The 24,685-nt window shown below is 36.5% G+C and overlaps 1 protein-coding gene across 2 annotated transcripts in view; it reads right to left on the bottom strand.

Annotated features, from left to right (window-relative positions):
• The window catches only part of LOC128020757 (multiple C2 and transmembrane domain-containing protein 1-like), a 28,490-nt gene extending 4,254 nt beyond the window's left edge, over nucleotides 1–24,236 (bottom strand). The window contains exons 1-15 of one of the 2 annotated variants that reach the window (XM_052607397.1): nucleotides 23,376–24,236; nucleotides 13,914–14,028; nucleotides 13,660–13,802; nucleotides 13,194–13,273; nucleotides 12,719–12,842; nucleotides 10,302–10,472; nucleotides 9,269–9,399; nucleotides 8,953–9,139; nucleotides 8,074–8,167; nucleotides 6,790–6,892; nucleotides 4,834–4,936; nucleotides 4,412–4,513; nucleotides 4,194–4,268; nucleotides 1,598–1,717; nucleotides 283–402 (exon numbers count right to left, since the gene is read on the bottom strand). In XM_052607397.1, coding sequence (XP_052463357.1) covers nucleotides 283–402; nucleotides 1,598–1,717; nucleotides 4,194–4,268; nucleotides 4,412–4,513; nucleotides 4,834–4,936; nucleotides 6,790–6,892; nucleotides 8,074–8,167; nucleotides 8,953–9,139; nucleotides 9,269–9,399; nucleotides 10,302–10,472; nucleotides 12,719–12,842; nucleotides 13,194–13,273; nucleotides 13,660–13,802; nucleotides 13,914–14,028; nucleotides 23,376–23,840 — 2,133 coding nt within the window. In that variant the 5' untranslated portion in view covers nucleotides 23,841–24,236. Of the gene's footprint in view, nucleotides 1–282; nucleotides 403–1,597; nucleotides 1,718–4,193; nucleotides 4,269–4,411; nucleotides 4,514–4,833; nucleotides 4,937–6,789; nucleotides 6,893–8,073; nucleotides 8,168–8,952; nucleotides 9,140–9,268; nucleotides 9,400–10,301; nucleotides 10,473–12,718; nucleotides 12,843–13,193; nucleotides 13,274–13,659; nucleotides 13,803–13,913; nucleotides 14,029–17,877; nucleotides 17,989–23,375 lie in introns of those variants that run through there. The other variant, XM_052607398.1, reaches the window with a different exon arrangement.
• Nucleotides 24,237–24,685: the final 449 nt, after the last annotated feature.

Genomic DNA, 24,685 nt, shown 5'->3' on the forward strand with positions numbered 1-24,685 from the left:
AAGTGGGATGGCACGTTTAAGAACTCATATAACTGTACTACTTTTAATTACCTGAAGTAATTGGAATAAAAACATTCAATTCCAGCTGTGCACAATATAACATAACTGTTTTATTAACCAGGAATTGTTGATGGTTAGTTCAAGTAATGAAAGATAGAATGGGTAGGGTGAGACGGTCATATTTACTGTGACGGCCTGCGACAGCCATGTGTTTGAAATGAGCTGGAGATAAACGTCACAAACTTAGCCCTCATTAGACTCAACATGCAGAAACTGACTCACCACGCTCCCCTCGTGCGACTCCTTCCCCGAGGCCAGCCGGAAGTAATTCCAGCTCAGTAACAGCAGCAGGGACAATGGAACCATGTAGATCTCAAAATTCCAAACCACCACCACAAAGATCTGAGCAATCACAACCAAAACATTCTTTATTAAAAGTGTCATTTTATTGATTAATAGATGTCTTGCAATCCATTTTCATTACAATAATTCCTTTATAATAAGTTACTACAATAACTGCTAATGGTTATAAATGGTTATAAATAAATATACTCCAGTTAATATTGAATATTTGATAATAACATTTAATATTAATCATCACATAAAATAATATAATATAGTTCTATAGTTGTATACTAATAGTTCATTATAATTACTGTGTATGATTTCAAAGTATGTGACAGCTGGTGATATAATTCACAAAATTAGGCATCCATCCATCAATCCATCCATCACTTAAAATCTGTGGAATTTTGTTAATAAATGTATCATTTTATTCAGTAACGATTCATTAATATATATATATATTCATTAATATATATAATTACTTTTTGCCATCATAGGAAATAAATTACATTTTAAAATATATATATATATATATACATAAACATTAGTGTACATTAGTGAATATATACACACTATATTTGTGTGTGTGTGTGTGTGTATGTGTGTGTGTGTGTGTTATACAAGTATGTATGTATTGATGTTAACAAAGGCTTTGAATGTGGTTCATCCTTTCTGATATTAGAGCTGGAACGGTTTCATAGTCTTTGTTACTGTATTGTAAATGAGTTTTGCTTTAAGTTTCCATTCATAGTCGTAAACCCGTGCTGAACTTCACTGTTTAAAGAGGGAGGTCAAATCTCGGTCAGTTCATTTCCATGAACAGGTACAGATGAAAAGAGCAAAGCGAATCTATTGTGAGGGCGACTCAGAGTCTACAGCGCCTCCTTCAGGTACAGGAAGGAAGTGAGTAGATGGAGTGTGTGAACCGTGTGAAGGGCTGTTGAGGTGTTCGTGGGGGGCTGGGGGCGTGGGGGGAGGTCAGGCGCCAGGCCACAGAGAGAGAGCACATCTACTTGTTTTAGCTCAAGGGTTCTTCAGCGCTAAACTACGAGCACACTTGACACATCACAGCCCTTCAACACAGAAGAGTCACCAAACACACTCAAATCATAATATATACATTCTCTGCATCCATATATTTATTCTCTAGACTAGACCTATCTTTTAATCTATAATACGTGAGTTTGAGTTTCTTTGAGCTGTGTGTATCATATTAATATGGTGTTTGTTTCTGTGTATATTTGCCACCTACCAAGAAAGCACATAAACTCCTGCGGGGGGACTCCCATTGAAAACAGCTGTTGATGTAGGAGCCCACGTTAATGAGGAAGAGGACGCAGCGCTTCACTCGGTTAAAATTCTGCTGCAGCATCTGAGAATGTGAGAGAGAAGTTCAACCAAAACAAGAGTTAGCCATAAACTACAGCACAGCCTCCTTAAAAATTATGAGCATTTTTGGAGAATACTGCTGAATAGCAAGAAATAGGAAATATTATATCGAAAATGTTACTGAAATATATTGATATATTTTATGTTTATATTACATAAATATATTTTATGACATATATTCAAACCAAAAGAATATAGAATATATTAGAATAGGTCTATTTTATATAATTTACTTGTATAAGAATGATGTATTACCTTATATTTTCATGAGATGTATTTTAACCAAAACATTAAAACAATGCAGTGCCGTTTTCTGTTTTTGTTCACTAAGGTTGCAATTATTTATTTGACAGTGAAAATTCAGCAAAACATTAATATAGTGAAATATTATTACAATTCCCTATAACTTTTAAATATTCAATATATTTTAATTATGCATAAATGTAATATAATTTTTTTTACATTACTAATGTCTTCAGTGTCACATGATCCTTCAGAAATCATTCTAATAGGCAGATTTGCTGCTCAAGAAACAATAATAATTATTGCTATCTAATTTTTTTTTTTTTTTTTTTTTTTTTTTTTTGTGGAAACCATGCTAAATAGTTTCAGGATTCTTTGACGAATAGAGAATTCAAAAGAACAGTGTTTATTATCTTTTATAACACTAAATGTCTCTGTCACTTTTGGTTGATTTAACATTATCAATTTGTAACATAAACGTTATGAATCTTTACACTTTGAATCCATTTAAGTATTTATTAAAAAAAAATCTTACTGACCTCAAACTTGTGTGCACCAAAAGAAAAGAAAAACTTTTATACAATAAACATTCCAAATTTTGATTTTGTGACTTACGTTTTTTATAAAACATAAATATTATTCTCTTCAATCAAAGGCCAAACTAGTGAAAATGAAACGACTTCTTCTTGTTCTGATTCGCATGATTAACACAAACCAGCCCAAAAGGTGCACTAATCTCATGGCATATCAAAAAAGGAGCTAAATGTAATCATCTCCATAAGTGACGGTGTGACTGACAGCTGGGGTTAGATATACGGCCGAATCTGCGGTTGAACTCTTCACTGAGACGGGCATAAAGGACTGAAGAATCGGTCTGTTCTGCTCAATGCGCAGCTTTGTGACAGCGTCTGATTCAGCCCAGCCCCTCCAATTCAGCGCTTTTGTCACGCAGGCACATTGAGAGAGAGGACAATGAGCAGGCACAGCCATAGAGCCGCAGCCGGGCCCTCTGGGGTGGCCCCTCTCCTCTCATGAGGGCCAGCTTGACATTTCTATTCAACACCTAGAGCGGCAGGGCAAGGGGGAAAACGCAGCGATTCAGCGCTTGCGCCCCCTGTCCCAAACACCTCGGCCTATTGTGTGGTGGGCATGGGACCGGCGGCACTCATTGGAGTGGTTTTGATTTAATTGCAACCGTTGGATTAAATAAACAGTTCACCTAAAAATGAATATTATGTTATTATTTACTCGCCCCTGATGTGATCTCACACCCGTGTGCTGTTATTTTATATATGGAACTCAAATGTATCATAAAAGCCCCATAAAAGTTGTCCGTATGACTTTTGTGATTTACATTCAGAGTCTTCTGAAGCATTGTTATTGAAGTTAACTAAAACAAAACAAAAAAAAAATCATTTTAATTAATTGAAATTAACAATAGGCAGCAGCTAAGTGCAAATAGTGATAGATGCTATTATCATAACATTATGTGCTTTACTACCTACACCACTGCAGCTGTTGTATAGCAGGCGTATTTTGAAATCTTGTGTAGCCCAATCACACGATGGTGGGCGGAGTTAGTGTAAATAGACACTCCGTTAACCCGTTAACATTAATTGAAAAGGAATCTTTTTTACTTAAATTAACTAAAACTGAATTAAAAATGAATTTTAATGAATTAACCTATCTAGACATAATAGAAAACTAATAAAAAAAGACGAACAGACAAAATGTTTCAAACAAATGAAAAATGAAAACTGAAAATACAAAAAGATAGATAAATGACAAATGAACAATAATAACTGAAATAAAAACAAAATATAAACATTTGTAAACGTATTTAATTTTAAATAGTTGCCAAGGAAACATTTCTCAGTGTTATTCAGTTTAATCTGATGTACTAAAATAACTATAACTAAAACTGTATAAATGAACTATCAGAAAATAATAACAATTAAAAACATAAACTAATTAATAAAATTATTATTTTATTTATTTTAGCCTTTTTGGAGTTTTTTTAACCACTTTTTCATTTTATGGACACAGCTGTGTAATGATTCTTCAAAAAAAAAGAAAAAAAAAAACGTTTTGTGTTTTTTTTAGTAAAATAACAGCACGTGTTTTGTGGAACGATTAAAAGGGGAGTAAATAATGACAGAGGTGTCATTATCTATGAGCTAATCTTTTTAATGAATAGTTACATTTTTTTATTTTACCTGTTTAGAGACTTTGGACTCCTCTTCGATGTACTTCTGTTCTGGTGGAACGAACGTCCGCAAACTGGCTTTCACCTTGAAGTGATAAGAAGCACTATGATTTGTTTTAATTAGCGCTGGAGTTCTCTATGCATCAATAATTACTGCATATTCCACAGTGTGGAAAAGCGCAAACAAAAGACACAACATCCAGCGCTCGGGGCGCAGTGCACACTTACGGCGTTGAAGATGACGTCTGCTTCGAGAAAGATGACCCCCTTTGTTGGCCTTGTCAGCTCCTTGTTTTTTAAGACGTAGGCCTTCTGTTCACTGTTGCGGATCTGTGTGAAGAAGACGTGACAGCCTGCTGTCTGGCGAAGCCCCAGCGGACCCCCCTCCTCGGCTGACCCCTGATCTCCCAGCAGCAGCATCAAACAGCCAGCCGCACATCCCCTCCCCGTCCCTCCCTCCTTCCAACACTTCCAACTCTGACAAGTACCTGCTCGTTACCAGCATCCCTCTGTCACAGAGACATTACCCAGGCACCGGGAGGCCTGGCTGTGTGTGCTTTTAAAGACCCGCCGCCATCAATCTCGTTCAAACACATCTATAAAAGCTTCTTTAAAAACACACGTGGATTTAAGAGTTCGGAGAAGCTTACGTTTAATAACGGGATGGCCACTTTACCCAGGAAATCAGCACTGCGGTCTCTGTCCTCGTCGTACACGGAGATCTCCAGCACTGAGTGAATGTCTTTCACGTTACTGCAGGGCCAAAACAAACACAAAACTAAATATACACAATCATTCCTATTCTTTTTCGCTATATAATATAACAAAAACTGTATGAAGTCAACATTAAACGGAATTTGCAAAACATTTGAATGCCATAATGTGGCGCACTTCTGTGGGAAATTATGGAGGGCGGTATATGACTTCAGGATTTGATTGGATGATGAATGGTACCTTAAATCTTGCTGCCTTTTTTAGCTCAAGGTGTGCTATAACAAATTATGCAGAATACATTCCATTATTATTGATTATAATATATGGAATTTACAAATATACTAAAGGCACAATACATTATTGCAAACAGGAATTTGCAATGCATTGAAATGCCATAATGGAAGGTTATTTGTGAGTTTATATCGCACAATTTTTTTTCTCTGAAATCTTAGTTTGCATCTCAGAATCATGAGAAAAGTAAAAATTGTGAGATTTGTGGTCAGTTACCTTTTTTATTTTTTAGTACCATTGCAGAAAAAAACCTTTCGTAATAAAGTGACATATTTCTGAGTAAAATTCTGCAGGAAATTATGAAGATCCATACTGATACCTTAAATCATGCAGCTTCTTTTTTTTGCAAAAAGGTGTGCTATCTGCTATCTGTCCATTTTCACAACATTGCATTGATACCTCAATTCCACCACATTCATTTTTCTTTTTTCTTTTTTTTTTAATTAATGTGTGGTTTAATAACACTTCTTATACAGTTCTACTGATATTGGAACTAGAAGAATTAATTTATGATATTAGACAAAAGAGAAAAATTCATGCAAGAGATATTGTGATATATTGCAGGTAAAAGTGTTCCTGTGGTTCAAGTGGTAGAGCATTGCGTTAGCAGCGCAAGGTTGTGGGTTCGATTCCCAGGGAGCACATGTTAGGTAAAAAATGTTAGCCTGAATGCATTGTAAGTTGCTTTGGATAAAAGTGTCTGCTAAATGCATAAATGTAAATGGTGATAGTCTCACTAAATTACTAAAACTAAGTCAGACCAGGAGGCCAAAATGTCATGAACAATTGGTGCAAGGATGGACTTGCTAGGCCAGCAGAAAACCACCTAAACATCCTCCAACAACAAATGAATATCGTCCAAGAATCATGATGATGTTTACTGCTCTGTTCATATTTCTTAAAGTGCTCCATTATGGATTTTTGAAAATGACCTTTCATGTGTGTAACACAGCTCTAAGTGAATGAAAACATCCTGCAAAGTTTTAAAATCTAAAAGTGCATCGTGTATAAAGTTATTGTCTTTCAAAAGAAAGAGTCATGTCTGAATCATTGAAACGAGTCGTTTTTAAAACGAATCCCAAGCTGTTTCAGTCAACATGAAACATTAGCATCTTGCCCGCCCAACTTTTTGGTCTTTTCCAGTTGGTCTGAATAAAAATGCAAATGTTTTCTTTGCCACTAGGTGCTGCTTTTGGAGCAGTAGAAATAGCGGTTTCATCAGTAAAGTTGCTTTATCAGGCATTAAAAGCTCACGATGAAATGAAAATGAGACCAATCACCGCAGATTAGCATCAGGCAAAGGAGGGGTTTGGAATAATGCATCGTTGAGCAAATTGTTTGGGAGTCGTTGAGCAAGTAAGTAAAAATAAATGCACATTATTAGACAATGAAAGTGTTTTTTGACCTTGCATGCATGTCGACTTGTTAATAAGTGAATGGGATACATTTTCATTTGATGTTTTCTATAATGTTATATATTACACAATCAAGCCAAATTACAGCTGATTGGTTTTGTAAATGTGAGTCCAGGTGACAGAACAACTTCATCAGCTGTGGATATTTCTGCTGGGAGCAGCGGTGGAAGTGCATAATGAACTCACAAGGTGAAGACTTTATTCCACTCAGGATTCAGTGTCTTGTAGACCGTGTGTGTCTGCAGACGCTCGTTACACAACTCTGCAATGCAGAACGGGTCGCTCTTTCCTGAAACACATTGTTGCATTCAAACACTTTTAATTTAAAATACCCAAGCAAGGTATGGTCGTTATCAAAAACTGGTATCTGCCTTTAACTTTAATTTCAAGGGAAAATAGTGTACAGGAGCTAAAAATCAGATTGGAAGACTAGTCTTTTTAAACCTTTTTAAAGAAAGGCACAGAAGAAAGGTGTGTGTGTGTGTGCAAAAGCTTTTTAAAAGCCTTTGTCTGTCCACAATAGTGTGGTATTAGAAGAAGCATGAAATCAGAGCCCATGAGGTGGTCCGCTTCTGAGAGAACCGCAAACCGCAAAAACTAGATCAACTTATGAGTGAGAAATATATGAAATTAGGAGACTCCTCTCTTCAAGACGGTCATCTTTGCATCATACATCTCCTGAAGAGAAACTGAAGTGTTGACCAAAATAAAAATTATCTGGAAAATGCCTGGAAAAGTCTTATAGACCATCCAGTTTACAGTCCAGGTATATTTTTCAAGGTGTTTATACATCAAAAAGAGTTGGATTTTTCCCCCCAAAAAAGAAAAAAAAAAGTATATATATATATATATATATATATATATATATATATATATATATGTGTGTGTGTGTGTGTGTGTGTGTGTGTGTGTGTGTGTGTGTGTGCATTTATTTGATCAGAAATATAGTAACAACAGCAATATTAAGTATTATTAGACTGTTTTCTATTTTAATATATTTAAAAATGTTATTTATTCCATAATTAAAACATGTAATATGCTGATTTGCTGCTCAAGAAACACTTATTATTATTATTATCAATGCTGAAAACAGTTTTTGCTGCTTATTTATATAATAATTTATTATTAAACTATTAAATATAATATTGTTTTCTGGAAAGTGATACACCACTTTTAAATTGAAATAATATTTCACAATATTATTGTTTTAACTGTATCTTTGAAAAAACATGCACACACACACAAAAAAAGCTTGTTTAATAGATTTGGCAGAATTGATCAGTGAGTCATATGTAGTTAATTAAATGTTTTAAAGCATAGCATAACTACAAAAAATATAAGTATTTTTTCACTGCAGAAATTAGATACTTTCCATGAGTTTTCTAGGCCATAGTTTTAAAATCACCTGATAATTACAGCTTTTTGTTTCACTGGGCACAAATGAACACAGGAAGTGACATACGATTTTACCTGTGACATCAGCAGCCATCAGCTCCTCGGCCCGCAGGATCTTCACCTGCACGACTCCGACATCCTTCAGGTTAAGGAACGACCTCAGTGGACTCTGAAAAAGAACAAAAACCCATCACTGAGGCCCATGCCTACATTCAAAGCGCACAATCTGCCGAGCAGCAATACACCCATATGTTTCTGACAGCTCTATTTTGGCCCTAACTTTCTCTAATCCCCCGTCAGAGCCACTCGGCTGTGGACACTGAGACATAAACATTGAGCCGCCACGCCAGATTATCTGCTGGCTCTCACGAATACATCTTCATTATGCAGCTGTTATGAAAGAAGGTCAGTCTGCATTGGTGGTGAGTTTCTGTAAGCGGTTCAGTGACCGGCCCTCCGGGGGACAGTGGCAGGACAAAGACAAACCGTGAATAGAGAGGACAGACAGCTCTGAGAGGAGCGAGATGTCTTTGTTTTATATGAGTTACTCCACTGTTGTCCAGTTGTGAACGAGGCCAGTGTTAATCCAGTAGTGCACTGGACTGTGGTAATCTTACGCCCCCTTTTGGTCATAGAAGTGTACTGCAGAATAGAGCACTACAAGATTCTGCTGTAATTATTTGATCATTTGATACAGTTAAAACAGTTATATTGTGAAATATTATTCAAGTTTAAAATACCCGTTTTTGATCTGAATATATTTTTTAAATGTAAGTTATTTGTGTGATGCACAGCTGAATTTTGCAATAATATAAAACCCATACTGAGATTTGAATGCTGCTCAGTGGAGGATTCAGTGGTCAAGCGCCCTCTAGAGGAAGACATGTTAAGAGCAACACTTGCTGTACAGTGTCAAATGAGCCCTTTTGTGCAGAAATGTTCTGTTTGGCTCACATATCTCTTAATGATCTGCTGGCGTTCGTCTGGGTCGTCCAGTAGGTTGACAGACAGGTCAGAGATGGACACCGTGACTGTGGCGGTCAGAGTCACCAGGAGTACCAGTGTCCCTTTATCCTCCTCCAGCTCAAGTTCCAGCTCATGGGTCTTCTCTCTGCTCAACTTTGACAGGTCCAGCTGACACCTAAAATATGTTAAACACGTGTACTTCTTGTAAACCAAGCATCTAGCAATGGCGTATTGATGGGTTTGATTTCCAGGTAACAGACACACTGATAATGTGAATTAATGATATGTAGAAATTTGTACGCACTGGCCAATAAAGTCATCTCTCCTTCCAATGTCTTTATCCCAAACGGAGATCTCCAGAATTCCTCCCTCCTCGTCATACAGATGCAAGTCGAACTGCTGCCTCCACTGAGGGTTAAGGGTTTTGGGGATTGTCTGTTTGTACAGAAGAGGACAATAAGTAAGAGAAAAATAGTATTCATAGAAATGTTCAGTATACGTTTCAGCAGACAGAATAAGAATACTGTCTGCTAAAACACATAGTGAACATATACAATCTTGTGACCTGTGACAACAAGGTTGTCCTGAGGATGTGCAGATGCTGAGATAAATAAATAAATAAATAAAAATTATGATTGATTTGTATTTATTTATTCAATAAATAAACATACACAAATAATAATTTTTATAATTGTTACATTTTTATTTATTGTTAATTATGGCAAAATGTTTAATCGAAAGATAATAAATACATTATTAATATTATTATTAGATATTTATTATGAATGTTAGTTTATAATGATAAAAAATGTATCAAAATGTAAATCTAAAACATATATATATATATATATATATATATATATATATATATATAAAATCAACATTTTGTCATTATGTGTCACAATTAATGTAAAAAAAAAATCTATTATAATAAATACAAAGAATAAATTTAGCTGTAAATAATGCAGGCTAGGGTTATTGGTTAATACTATTTTTCCGTTCCTTGGTTACATCAGGAATTAAAATTAGGTAACACTTTATTTAAAGCCTTTTTGTATAACGGATTATAAAAGTAGTTTTAATGCATTAATTATGCCGTGTAATGCACCTAATAATGCATTGTACAATCTCATGAATAATTGTGACCACAGTTAATACATTATAACACTTATCAATTCATTGTTAGACTATGCATTTTAAATTCAGCTAGAATTGTTCACGGCAAGATATATATTACAATGCACATAATGAATAATTCTAAAGCATTACACCCTTTAATAACCCTTTTATATGCATTAAAGGCTTTAAGTAAAATGTTAGCGCACAGTCGCTCATACCTTACTCTTGTACTTCTGAGGGCCTAGTTTGAACTTGACGTATGGGTCGCTCAGACCGTTCTGGTCCATGGGGATGAGGTTGCGACCCTCGATGAGTCTGATGCTCACAATGCCCCTCCACAGCTGAGACTTTCTGTGCAGGTCCGACAGCTGAAGACTCTGCTGCTGCTGCTGCGCTCCACACACACACACGTCACAGGACATTAAAGGGTTACTTCAGTCCAAAAAGACAATTCTGTCATCATACAGTCATCCTCATGATACCCGAAACATGATTTTTTTTTTACACAAAAGGAGATGTATAAAGCCTACTCTTGTCTGAAACAACAAATGTGGTTGTAAAGCTCCAAAAAGGACAGTCTGAGCATCATGGGAGCAAGTACACTATTGTTTTAAAGTTTGGGGTACGTATGCTTGAGGTCTTGCTTCTTAAGCAGTAAATCATCATATCAGAATAATTTCTGAATGGTCATGTGACACTCAAGACTGGAGTAATGATGCTGAAAATCCAGCTTTGCATCACAGGAATAAATTACATTCTAAAATATATTCAAAAAGACGTGATAATATTTCACAGTTTTTACAGTATTTTTGATAAAAGAAATGCAGCCTTGGTGAGCCTTAGAGGCAAATCTTACCGACCCCAAACTTTTGAACAGTGTACAATACATGATGACAGATAAGTCATTTTGTAGTGAACTATCCCTCAGTTTAAGACAGTGAAATGACTCCTCAGCGGGGAAAGGACTGAAAGAGTGTGAAGTGGTTTCACACACACCATGAATGACTGGGTCACCAAAACATAAAATAAAGATGCCTACAAAAAGGCATGGCCCATCACCCCAAGAGATGCATGACTGCCACAACTAATGCACCAAATAAACTCTTCATCCTCTGACCAGACTGCTGCAATTCTGACCCGTTTCTCACATTTAGGACATTTTGCACACAAACCAGGTTTTCTCTGAACATTTTGAAAAACTCAATGTGGGACAGTTTACTCAGCAGCTAGTCGGAGAATCTTGTGGCAAGCGCTCTTGCTTTTTTACCTTACTGCATCTCTTCCAGCTTCTCCTCAGTAGCATTGTCTACAAAAACAACAGAGCAGGTCAAATGTGTGACTGTATAATCAGGGGGCGAGCTTTGATTAACGCCACAGCTATTTTTGTTCCGGAAGAGAAGCTAAGTCTCTAAATCTGATCAAGCGATGCATCTTCTGTTCTCACGCTCGGTCCTGATGATCAAAGCCGCCCATCAGACTGCCCTTTAGTCTGTTGGTAGAGCATCATGTGAATTTCGATGTGTTCTCCGCCCCCCTGCACAGTGCAGCAGGTTTCTAGTGTCTAATTCAAAGTCATTTCATGAATTATGCAGATAGGACAAATGTCCCATCAGTGATTCTCAAGAGTCATGGGCTTTTTGACTTTGCACAGCAATTTTCCTGTAAGCTAAATGAGCATGTTGTGCAGGGCACAGTATCTCACAATGCACTGTGATTGATTCAACCATCCATGATTCTTTTTACAAAAAAATCGATAAAAAAAATTTAAAACAACTATTTGTTACTGGCTAACTGGACATCACAAACAAAATTAAATGCAACATAGAAAGTCATGTGACCACTGTGGTGGGATACTACTATTTGTAATGTACATTATGCATAATGCAAAGTTTTTTTTTTTTTTTTAAGTAGACTAGTAATATATACACTACCATTCAGACATTTGGGGTTAGACAGATTTTTTATTCTTTTTAAAAAAGTCTCTTTTGCTCACCAAGGCTCCATTTATTTGCTAAAATACAGTAAGAACAGTAATATTGTGAAATATTATTACAATTTTTAGTAGCTGTTTTCTATTTGAATGTATTTGCATGTAATTTATTCCTGTGATGCAAAGCTGAATTTTCAGCATCATTACTACAGTCCAGAATTTTTTTTTTTTTTTTTTTTTTTTTTTGTGGAAACCATGAAACTTTTTTCAGGGTTCTTTAATGAACAGCATTTACCTGAAATATAAATAGTTTAGAACATTTTGAATATATTTACAGTCACTTTTGAAAAATGTTATTCGTCCTTGCTGAATAAAGACATTAATTTCTTTAAAAAAAAAAAAAAAAAACATACCCCAAACCTTTGAAGGGTAGTGTACAGTAATCAGATTGAGCAGATTATCATCTTCAGTTGCAGGATTCACATGCTTTTCTAAAACAAGATGACTGGATGCGGTGGCTAAACACTTCCTGAGAGCTAAAAACAGTTTGTACAGTCTTATGAGAAAAGTGTGAAACAAATCTGTCTGTAAACGCTTCAGAATGAAAACCTTTTGGATGCAGGTTGAGAGTTTGCTGGCAGATTGAATCTTTTCCACCTTTTTCCACCAGTATAAAACAGCATTTATCTACCAAGTGAGTCTTACCGCTTGTCGCAGGGCCTCTCGGTCCTCTGTGCTTCTTGGGAACAGAGTGACCACCAGCTCCAGAGAGCCCAGGTCCTGACCGGGGCAGTGAGGATCCTGAAGGTCCAACCGAACATCAAGAGGTCTACAACACAAACATGGGCTGTTATGAGCACCATTAGAAGTAGCATCATCGTTTATCACATAAAGAAAAGAATAGTACTTTTGATAAATATGTTTAAAATGATAATGTCCAATTGTCAATATAATACTTGGTAACCAAAAACTTTAGTATTTTTGTAAAGCTGCATCCACGGCTTTAGATATCAGCATAAACTCTTAGATCACAACAAAACATTAGCAAAACTGACCTTGTCGATGTTAATCGCAAGAAACTCCTAATACATCTGAACACTATTGTATTGTACAAAATGTATTAATGTGACACTAACGCTTGAATTCTTATATCTTTGCAGTAATGATGAAGACAAGATACCTCTGGAGCTCCAGAGAATCAAGGTACAGGTAAGCTGAGCCCATAAAATCATCTTGAAGGCCAAAATCATAGTCAAACACCTAAAATAGATTGAAAAAGAGTCAATTCTTTAGGAAGAAATATCAGAGATCCTTCTAGACTTCTTAATGACTGATTGATAACTGTTGTCAATTCTAAAAAAAGAAAAGAAAATTCAGCTCATAAGAGTCATTTGAACTGAAGTCAGTCTACAATGTTCACGCTGTAATCCTTTGTTTTACTAAAAAGAATCGGCTCATAAAAGTCATTCATTCAGGAATCTAAATACATCTGTCCCATTCATTCTCTAAAAAGAGTCATTCATTTGGGATTCGGATTGCACTGGTCAAGTAGATTCACTAAAACGATTCACCTCATAAGAGTCATTCATTCAAGATTCATATTATATACTATACTGGTAACAAGTGAGTAAAAGCAGTATTTTTACCTTAAAATACAGAGGCTCTTGTAAATTGTCCACTATCAGACAAACACGTTCATCCCAAACTGGGTTCAGGTTCTTGTGGACGATTTTACTGCGGAAAACTTCTTTGCCAGCAATTTTGAACTTCACATATGGGTCACTTGTTCCTGAAACATAGGAACATTATGATCTCAACATAACTGATTACTTGTTTCAACAAATCATAGAAGGAACATTAGTGGAGTATTAGTGGAGACAACATGCGCAGCAGGTCTTACCGCCTCTGTCTCGAATGGCAAGGTTGTTTCCTCTTTTCAGCACGATGTCTAACTGGTACATTGCTGAAGTTGGCAGTGAAGGCTGTGCTCCACCGTTACCAGCTGCATTAATGCCCTGAAGAAAAAAAATACATTGTCTCAGAAACCTTAGTGCAACTGATTGACAGAACCTCTTTAAATATTATGTGCATCCAAAGCCAATAATGCCAAATATAAGGGTCTCACAACTCAAAAGTGCTCGTATGATAATAAAAACTCTAACAGAACTTACACCTAGCGAGAAAATGTATGATTCAAATTAGGACAGGATGTTGCACGATGCTTAAAACTGATAAACTGGTGCTCTAAAATCAGCATTGAGAACATAATCGAACTCATTATACAGACCAGGTAACATGCTTTTTATTCTATTTTAATAGTTTTATAGAATGACCATTTGCACTTGCTTTTATTTATCTGGACTCATTACAACACTATATCAGTGTTGTGTAATGGCATGTTGCAACATGACAAGTGTCCTGCTACGAGTCATTTATCTGTCCACACTAAAAGCAAGAATGCTGCACAATGTGAAGTAGTCACAGTAACAATGTGATTCCACTTTGTTTTCAACATTCACAAAGACAGCACTCATTTTGTGCCAATTTTGTCCATGTATCCTTTCGTGGAGATGTTCATTAGTGAAATAAGCCTTCACTTTGTTGCATGCCACTTCATTCATTTGTCGAATCATTTGTGGTTGGTCACTTTAAATGTTAGTCAGACAATCTAATCTTGTTTAAGTAGCCAGTTCTTGAACAGAATAAGCTGTAAATAAACTAAAAAGTGAGAGTAACTGTTGTCAATGGCTTATTTTTACATAGGAAGTGAAACACTGTGTGTATGTGTGTGTGTGTGTGTGAGAGATGTCAACTTCACACATCTGACAGTGCTTAAGAACATCCTGAATAAGTGATGTGGTGTTTTTCGGTGCATGGTGTAGACTAGTGGTTAATGGTTTGTTCTGAAAAGTTGTGGATTCATAAACTATCATCATTGCTCTCAAGCCCCTATCTTGGACACCTTCTTCAAGACATTTCAAGAAGATACATCATGTAAAAACTTATTTTTTTTTACTTTAGTGTAAGATGATTTTTAGAAGTTGTAAATAAAACAAATACTACTGCAGTCTTCCTATTTCAAAATGTCATGTTTAATTTTATGTTACTTGCCATTGATTTGCAATTATATGTGAAAAAACTAGCAATTTCTGTGTGAAAATGCTAATGTGTTGTTAGGGTGTCCTGTGTGTGTTCTGTGTGGTTGCTAAGGTGTCCTAGGGAAGTAGTTGCTGGCCCAGGCTAAATTATATTTGATGAAATTCTGGTCTTGATGTGGGGCTCAGATCCATTCTTCAATAATTCATTAAGGAAAAACAGCCATCTGAAAGTATTAGAAAACCACACCTCAACAAGCTGCTTGATTTGATTCGTATCTGTAGCACAAATGGTGCAAAACACGTTACATGAAGTCTGGCATCACTAATTATGTCGCTTCAACACACTATTTAAAGACCATATTTGATGAGTACCACACACATTCTAATTCCTCTTTTCACCACGGAGTGAGAGAAGAGGTCAGAAACACACCAAATGTGTTTACAGTGTCAGCTGAAAGCAGGTAACCCTGTTTCATGACAGGATTGGCAAGAAGATAGAATATTAGAAAAGGGATTCCTCTAACAACATCCTGGTGCCGTGTTTGAGATAAAGATGTTCTGATGACTGATTAGGCTAACATTTACAGATACAATATTTATCATCTTCCATTATTTCAATAGACAACATAATCTAGCATATCAGTAACATTTCTGCACCGTTAAAATCAAATGCAAAAATCGGACCCACTTTATATTAAGTGGCCTTAACTACTATGTACTTACATTTTAATTAATAATTTAGTACAATGTACTTATTGTGTACATACATGTTTTTACATTGTACTTATATATTTTTTTAAAACATGTAATTACATCTGTATTTAATTTCTGTAATTACATTTATAATTACACTGTTGACCCATACTTTACACCTTAACCCACCCCTAAACTTACCCATACCTCCAACCCTCTCCCTAACCTTACCCCTATCCCACCTTAATAGCAGCAAAAGTGTTTTACAATACAATATGAACACAATAAGTACATTGTACTTATTTTTTTATGTAAGTACATAGTAGTTAAGGCCACCTTATATTAAACGGGGGGTGAAATGCTCGTTTTCACTCAATATCCTGTTAATCTTGAGTAACTATATAGTAGTACTGCATCCTTCATAACTCCAAAAAGTCTTTAGTTTTATTATATTCATAAGAGAAAGATAGTCTGTACCGTTTTTTTTCCCGGAAAAACACGACCGACTGGAGGCGTGACGTGTGGGAGGAGCTAAAGAATCACGTGCGCCAGTAGGCTTTTGCGTTGAGAGCATTTGGAAACTGTTACATTACCTACATCATCCAAAACAAACCATGGCTAACAGTCAGATTCAGCCGTTTATTTATGATCCAGAATCAGATCCAGAGGCTGAAACTGAACGAGAGCAGCAGCAGCAACGACTCGCTCCGAGCAGGGCTCGAACCCGGGTCTCCGATGGGAGGCGGACGCACTAACAAGGAGGCAGAGATATTTTAAGCAGTTTTACTCACCGCCTGCGGTTCCAACACACGATCGTGACCCTTTTTCGTTGGGATTGCATCATCCTTAAGAAATAAACGATACGTAAATCTGCCGTCAAACTGGGTCTTGTTTGTCGAAATGCAGGGAACAAACACAAACACTTGCACAACTCCGTTGATGCTCTGTAAAAATAAACTCCATCCACTGGTCCCTTAATGCTGTTTTTCTTTGGTAATCTGTGCAGGGTTGTCTTGCCCTGGCAACCAAAAACAAAAACTCCTTTTGTGACATTTCGCGACGCTTTCGCTCTGATCAGTGATTGTCTGTTGTGCTCTCAGTGCTCTGCTATACGGGAGCGCGCGCTCTTCCGGCAGAAGTGCCTCAGCACCCATATAAGGAAATTCCGCACCATCTAACGTCACACAGAGCCATACTCGAAAAAAACTTTCCGAAACTTGTGACAAACCGGAAGGAGTATTTTTGGAACAGAAATACTCCTTCAAACGTACAACTTAATTTTTGAAACTTTGTCCATGTTTAGCATGGGAATCCAACTCTTTAACAGTGTAAAAAACTCAGTGTGCATGAAATAGCATTTCACCCCCCCATTTAAGTGGGACACAAAAATCAAACCAAACAGAACTCCAAATGCAATCAATGATCTTGAAGTCTTAACATCTTGAAGTCTTCTTGTTTGATAACTGGTCAGTCAAACTCACACCTGAATTATAATGATTTATAATGTTTTATGACCTGTAGCTGCACAATTTAAGGGCAAAATAAGAATTGTTGTGATTTTTCTTAAAATAAAAGATTACGATTTAAAATGCGATTAAAAAAAAAACCTCTTTAATGTTGTTGCAGGGATGAAATATTTGGCCAAATATTTTGTGATTATATATCAGTTTGATAATTATTATTACCATTTTTATTGTGATTGATTATTATGATTGCTATTACAAAATGAAAACTAAATATGTAATATTATTACTGTAATATCACTGTAAAATATTTAGAATAGTGTATTTAAGAAAAGTATAATAATCGAATTGTACAGTACAACTGTAAATATATAAATTGGATAAAATAATAATCAAAATAATAATATTGTTGTTTATTATGATGATGATTTTATAAGAATTACAACTATAAAATTACAGTACTAATATTTATATTTATAATATAATGTTTATATCTTATTTTATCTTAATTTTTTTCATTTTCAGAATTTTTTCGACAGAAAACTGCAGGGAGCTTTAAAGCTGACCTAGTTCGGCCCTCCCTTAGAAGACCTGTCTAAGATGACTTCACCTTGCTCTGTTCTGTTGTGAGCATCTCTGTGAGCAAAGACACTCCTCGTCTCTCCTCCGCTGTGAGCAGATCTCCTAAGGAGAAAGACACTGACATGGGAAATGATGCCAGCCAAAAAACACGTCAACCTCTGCACTGAAAATCATTATTGAGGTTTGTACAAGTGGCTCATATTGATTGTTCCTATAAATCAAATCTCGTAATAAGCTTCATCTAGCTCCATCAAGTACAAAAAAAATAAAAAATAAAAATAAAATAGCTGTTAGTGCAATTTAATTTCATTAGAGATAGTTACGATACCACAAAACTGTCTATTTGTACTCAATGACAACGATTTTGGGCAGCAATGCAACCAGTAAACAGTCAACACGTGTCCTGTATGCAAATATCCATTAATGCAATGCATCCAATACTAGAAACATCTGAAGTCATGATGACTGGACTTTGGCAAGAGAAAATATTTCATGATAACCTGCCAAAGGGTTTAACAGGAAGATGAAGCAGTTGACAGTTTTGTGGTTAAAGTTATAGAGCCACTTCCTGTTTGCAAGAAAAGCAGCCTGTAAACAGAAATTCTGGGGTCCTTTATAGGGGCCTCAGGGGGTGTGTGTAAAATGCACATGCATTAAGTGTAATTTTGAAAGAGAGGAAACATGTGATCTCTTTAATGTTGTTTCCATTGCTGTCTAGTCTGGTATGTAGCATTTAAGCCCTGAGCAATTAGACTCGGATGTCAGTGAACGTGACTGGCCTTTAGAAAAGTTGCAGCTAGGATACTCATCCCACAGTCTTTAAATGCTTTTGCAACCCACGTGACTTTAAAGTGGCATAACAGTTTTAATACATTTTACTAACTTTTTAAGATATAACTTTTTTGGCCAATAGTCACACAAGATATTCAAATACAAAAAACAAATTCATTTACTAAAAATGTTATTTTTAAGTCAATGATGATTTAGTCATTTGGAATATCTTAATAACACACACACTCACACAAACACACACACACACACACACACACACACACACACACTTATATAATTGTAGTTCCCACATACCATGACACATACACAATCAATATGCTCACCAAAGGTAGCACCTATGGCACACGTGGAGGAGTTTCAGAGTTACTTCTGAGCAGACTAATCACCTCTATTGCCGGATCCTAAGTCACAGATTCCTCAAAAAATTAATGCTGCTGTTTCAAATCAAATCTCAAACCTCCTCAAAAGCCTTCCTCATCTAACCACAAAGACAGCTCCCGCAGCTCCATACCAAAACAAGTCCACACATGTAATGGAATAAAGACAGAGCCAGTATGATCCAGTGGAACTCAAAGCTATGCTGTGATGTTCGTCTGACTCTTATCTCTGCTGCACTGTGAGTGGCTGGTAAACCAGTGATGTATGGTTTGGGAAGGACATGGAAGCGGAAAAACTACTCTATACGCTAAACTTCAATGCCTATAGCCAAAAACCGTATTGCTCAACGTTTTTCTCAGTCATAGCTCAGGACAGAAGCCATAATGGAGTTTTGCATTATGATTATTTAAAATGCCCCTATTATGCCATTTCGAATATTGCCTTTCATGTAATGTAGCTGTATGTGAATATAAACGATCTGCAAACTTGTAAAGCTGAAAGAGCACAAAAAAAATAAAATTGTCCCCCAAAAGAATCAGCTCTGGACTGCTGAAATGAGTCATCAGTAATTTGCGGTGTCCTACGCAATTTTTATTTTCACTTCTGAAAGATGAGGCTGCAAATAATCAGTGGTTAAAGTCTTTTTTCCACTGTACCACAGCAATAAAACCCCAATCTTTATTTGTATTCCCATCATTTTACTGAAGACTGCTTCTCAAATCTTGGGGAGTTCAACGTGTGATTCACAAAACGCTTGCTCTTGAAAGATCAGATCAGCTGGCTCCACTGAATTGTTCAAGTGTTCAAATTACAAAACTATGGCAATGAGTGTATTGTTTCCGACATGTGTTGTACATGGCAGACCAATCAGACTGGACCATCTGACCACTCAGAATTGCTTCAAACTAATTTGAGAATCAATGAAAAATTAGATGATATTAAACACATATTTTGAAAAAACAAAAGCATTTTTGACCTTGCATGCATGTAAACCTAATGTAGGAGAGTCCCAAAACAATATTAGGAACCTTTTTTTTTTTTTGTCTTCACATCAGACGTTCTTTTTTCTAAGGCAAGGACAGGGTTCTTGACTAAATTTAAATTCAAGGACCTTTCAAGGACTTTCCAGGTCCAATACCCTCAAATTCAAGGACTTAATGTGAGGACACATTTCAAGTGAGAACATGGATTTTATTTTTGCATGGATTTTATTGAAAAGATCTTTTTCTCCTGTAACCAGAAGTTTCAAAATATATGAATATGCTTTTAAGTTTTGCTTACCTCATGGGTTTATGTTATCTTAACAAGCAAAGCAATTCAACATTAATTTCTGGGTGTGTCTGTAAAACATTGAGGCCATGTATGGTGACCATATTTTAGTTTTCCAAAACGAGAACGGTGGGTGTGGGCGGGGGCCGGGGCGGGGGCTGGGGTTTGGTTGGCTGGTGGTTAAAGTAGTGCCCAATGTAGTGTAATGTCAATATCCCAAATATCAAAACAGAAAATATGTAATTTCCATACCAAAAAAACATATTTTACATTCACTGTTATGCATACAGATTATAAACACAGCTAACAAGCTTCCTACCAGTGGCCCTCCTTCACAAAACTTAACATCTAACACAGTTTTGTCATAGGCAGAATGCAAGCATTTTAGTCAAATGTAATTAAGCAACATTTTAAACCTTTAACCCACAGGGAAAATCAAATGCGGACTTGGCAACCCTGCATTCAACACGATCTGCAGGAGTCAGGTTTGACTGATCACGGCAGGTTGAGGAGAGAGAGAGAGATGGCTGATTCAAAAGAGATTTAAATACTCTGCGTACTCTCCATAATGTGCAATATTCAAATGTTTGCAGGACACAAAAATCACAGGAGCGGGCAATAATGGTCAGAAATTCTGTGGGAGTGGGATAAAGACAACAGCCCTTGCAGCGCTCCAATACAAAAACACACTGGCGACTGTAGAAAGAAAAGCAGAATTCCCATCATTTTAGGTTTAGCCAAAGCTGTGGTATCATGTCATCAAAATCACATGACTTCTTATATGTCCAGTCATATTTGAGGGCAGGGCATTCATGAGACAGAAAGCACATTGTGTGAAGACCACCCAAAGGTCAGTGACATAGAGTTTGGACAATTATGTTATTAAGGAGAATGAATTAATTTTAAACAAGACTTGTTGGTCTAATTTGTTTATAAAATGTTTGTCCATCAAACTATAGTATAACTTTGTATGCATAAACTATATATTTTATGTATTTATCAAATGTCCTAGTGTCCCACTTTAGTAAATGTGGTTTTGAAAAGTGGGACAGTATGATTAGCCTAATGTGGGACAGTACAAAAAATGTGTGGTATATTATGCAATATTAAAATGCTGATACCGCGGATGTTTAAGGTCATGGGAACTTTTTTCTTGTGATATGGTTTGAAGGCTCTTTGTGGTTCTTGTGTGTGTGTGTGTGTGTGTGTGTGTGTGTACCTGGTATCCTATGCTATGAGGACCAGATGTCCTCACAAGTATAGTAATACCAGTACATTTTGACCTTGTGGGGACATTTTTGGTCCCCATAAGGAAACAAGCTCATAAATCATACAGAAAGAAGTGTTTTAAAAATTGCTAATGTTTTTAAATAGCAGAAAGTTTTTTGTGAGGGGTAGGTTCAGGTATTGCAAGATTAACTAGAGAACAAATGAAGAAATTCTGACTGTGCATTTTACTCGTTTCTATCTACATAACAACATAGGTCTTTGATAATAGTTGCTTAATGTCTTGCAGAGATGAAGTTCATGAGAAGCATGAGCTGCATGCGTGTAAATGAACACAGTGATGCTTTTAGCTCTGAAACAAGTGAATATTTACTTTTCTTAAAGCCTAATTCTTTAATTAATAATAAAAAACATAAATAAAACACACACACACACACACACACACACACAAAAACATTTCTCACTTGCATTTTTCTAAATGATGTGCAGAAGAAAGAAAGACATACAGGTTTGTAGAGACCTAAATTTAAGCAAAACACACCACTGGCAAAAAAACGACGAAAGATCAAATTTTTTTTTTTTTAGATTGTACATACATTCATATTCAACTTATTCAAATATTTTCATCTGTATTTACGGGTCTAAAAAAGCTGATGCATATCGACAATCAATAAGATAAAATGTACAATAATTCTCTTCTGCATATGAATTGAACCGGTAAACTTGTATAACCTTGCTTGGCACGTTCTTCAGCTTCAAGCCTGCTAATGTGTTCATGTGTCTTTACTTTTAGGCAAGTTCCTCTTCTTGCAAACCAGCTTACATAAGAAACACCACACAATGTAAATAAGCTGTCACAGAATAAGAATATGTGAATAACTCCATTTTGGCAATAATTTCAGATAGAACCTTAGGCTGTGCACAAAATGACCATGCACAAAAATACCCAATTCCCGTAAACCTTGGTGTGCGTAAATGTTAAAAATGTACAAGGGCAAAGATATTCAAATGCATACACGCAACAAAAGATGTCTGTCTACTGATAATTGGAGGAGTTCTGAATTGACATCTGATTTGGACTTGCAATGTAAAAAATATTAGTGTCAAAATCATTCTGTTTGTTTGATTGTAAAAGCAGTCGCTAGGGTGGATTCAGCAAAAGTGGGACATCATGTAAAATGAGGCAAATTAGTTTAATGCTCGATTGCCCTTGAAACGCAATTTCCAAAGTCATTTACAAAGTCATTCTGGAAATGTTTCCATTTCTCTGACATCATACTGGCGGATGTGATCAAGCTTCAACATCTAACGCATCTAATATGGCTTTACATGACGTCTAGCTGAACCATACTGTTCATTTGTGATGGGGGAGATTGACTTGGTGCTCCTTGATCAAGTTTCGCCCATAACAAATCAGATAGCAGGTTACAAAAAGCACCTTAAACTAATATAGCATATCTTTTCCAGCAGGAACCTGGCTGTAAATCATAATTCTTATGAGAAAATGTATTAATTATATTTTGTAGCAAATAGATTTCTCACTTTAACTAACAAAAGGTAAAGTTTATCACTATCAAATAGAAATTACGCAAAATATTTGTATAGATTTATATTTAGGGAGCTGTGGCATCACAAAACCCTATAGGCAGTTGCTATACAAATTGATCAAAACCTGATAGTTCACTGTATTTATAACAAAAACAATCTTTTTATTAAGTGGCTACATTTCTTTACGCTTTAAAACATCTGCAAGTGTGAATGTAGAGAGTAAGATAAAATAAATAAGATAAAATCTGCATGCATCACTTATTACTGCAGTGCAATGGAAAAAAACATCTGGAACATTATAAATCATCTTACCACACTTTTATTGATCTTATCCTCGTTACCATTCATCACAGCATCATCGGTGCATGTGGACCACTGCATAGCAGGTTTATGTGGGGACTGCACCAAATCGGAGAGTGTCGGTTTGGAGCTGACTGTTCTTTTGGGCATCTGGATCTCCGCACCGAGCGACGCTGCTGCTGGGGCCGCCGTACCGACACTCTGCTCCGGCAGGCGGCGGCGCATCCTCCCGCTCTCACCACCATCCGAAGCGGCTGCCACACTGTGCAGATTGGGTTGAGACGAAGACAACGCTCGGTCCAAACCATTTTGTCGTTTCTTTTTAAATATCCAAAACCCACTTTCTTGCTTTCTGTCTTTTTTGTCCAGTTTGGGACTGCCAGTGAGTTTGGGTCTGCCGTGGAAGGACTTCCTCGAACCCCGTTGATGCTCATGACGGGTTAGAGAAACATCATCCATGTCCAGTTTCCCTTCCATATGATCTCTGCAGTCTGCTGCTGCGTCCCACTCAGACGTTTCTGTGAGGTTAATGTTGAAAACATGCAAAACGATTCAAACAGCATTTACTTCAGTGTTGCGCTCAGCGGGACATGTTGAGCGTTAAAAGCATGTTTGATGCGGAAGTAGAGTGATGGAGAGGCAAGTTTTTCCTCAGCACATCTGCAGACCTTCATGGTTTTATAAAACGAGACAGTCCCCCCGTCTGTGGTCCTCATCCACGCCCATGTAATTAAAAAGTTGCTGTGTTACCCATAGCTTACTAAATAAGTCATCTGATCACGCAGTGTTCCTGCCCACCGAGCTTTTGATTTAAAATACCAAACGCAGTTAACGCATTATTAATAAAGTATATGTACAGACAATCAGATGAGCCCAGAATAGAACGCAGTGCGTTTACAATTATGCTTTAAGTGTTTCCCTCCCATCATTATAACGGTGGAAAAACACTTAATGCGTCAAAGGGATAGTTCACCCAAATAGCAAAATTATGTAATTACAGTTTTTTCCAACTGCTTACACACATTTTCCAAAGTTTTCCTCTTTTTTTTCGAAACTTAACACACAAATTCAAGAATTGCACACACAAGATGCAAAATGCTTAGATAATTTCACCTGGTTTCACCTGGTCTTGTTGAGATATATAGTTGAGTATCATCAGCATAACAGGGGAAATTAATCACGTAATTTCTAATAATACCAAGGGGCATGATATTACAAAGGGGCAACATGTATATTGAAAATAGCAGAGGACCTAGGACTGATCCTTGTGGCACTCCATATTTTACTGGTGATAAATGAGATGACTCCCCATTTAAATAAAC

This window comes from Carassius gibelio, chromosome A10 (genome assembly GCF_023724105.1).
Source record: "Carassius gibelio isolate Cgi1373 ecotype wild population from Czech Republic chromosome A10, carGib1.2-hapl.c, whole genome shotgun sequence".
Taxonomy (NCBI): domain Eukaryota; kingdom Metazoa; phylum Chordata; class Actinopteri; order Cypriniformes; family Cyprinidae; genus Carassius; species Carassius gibelio.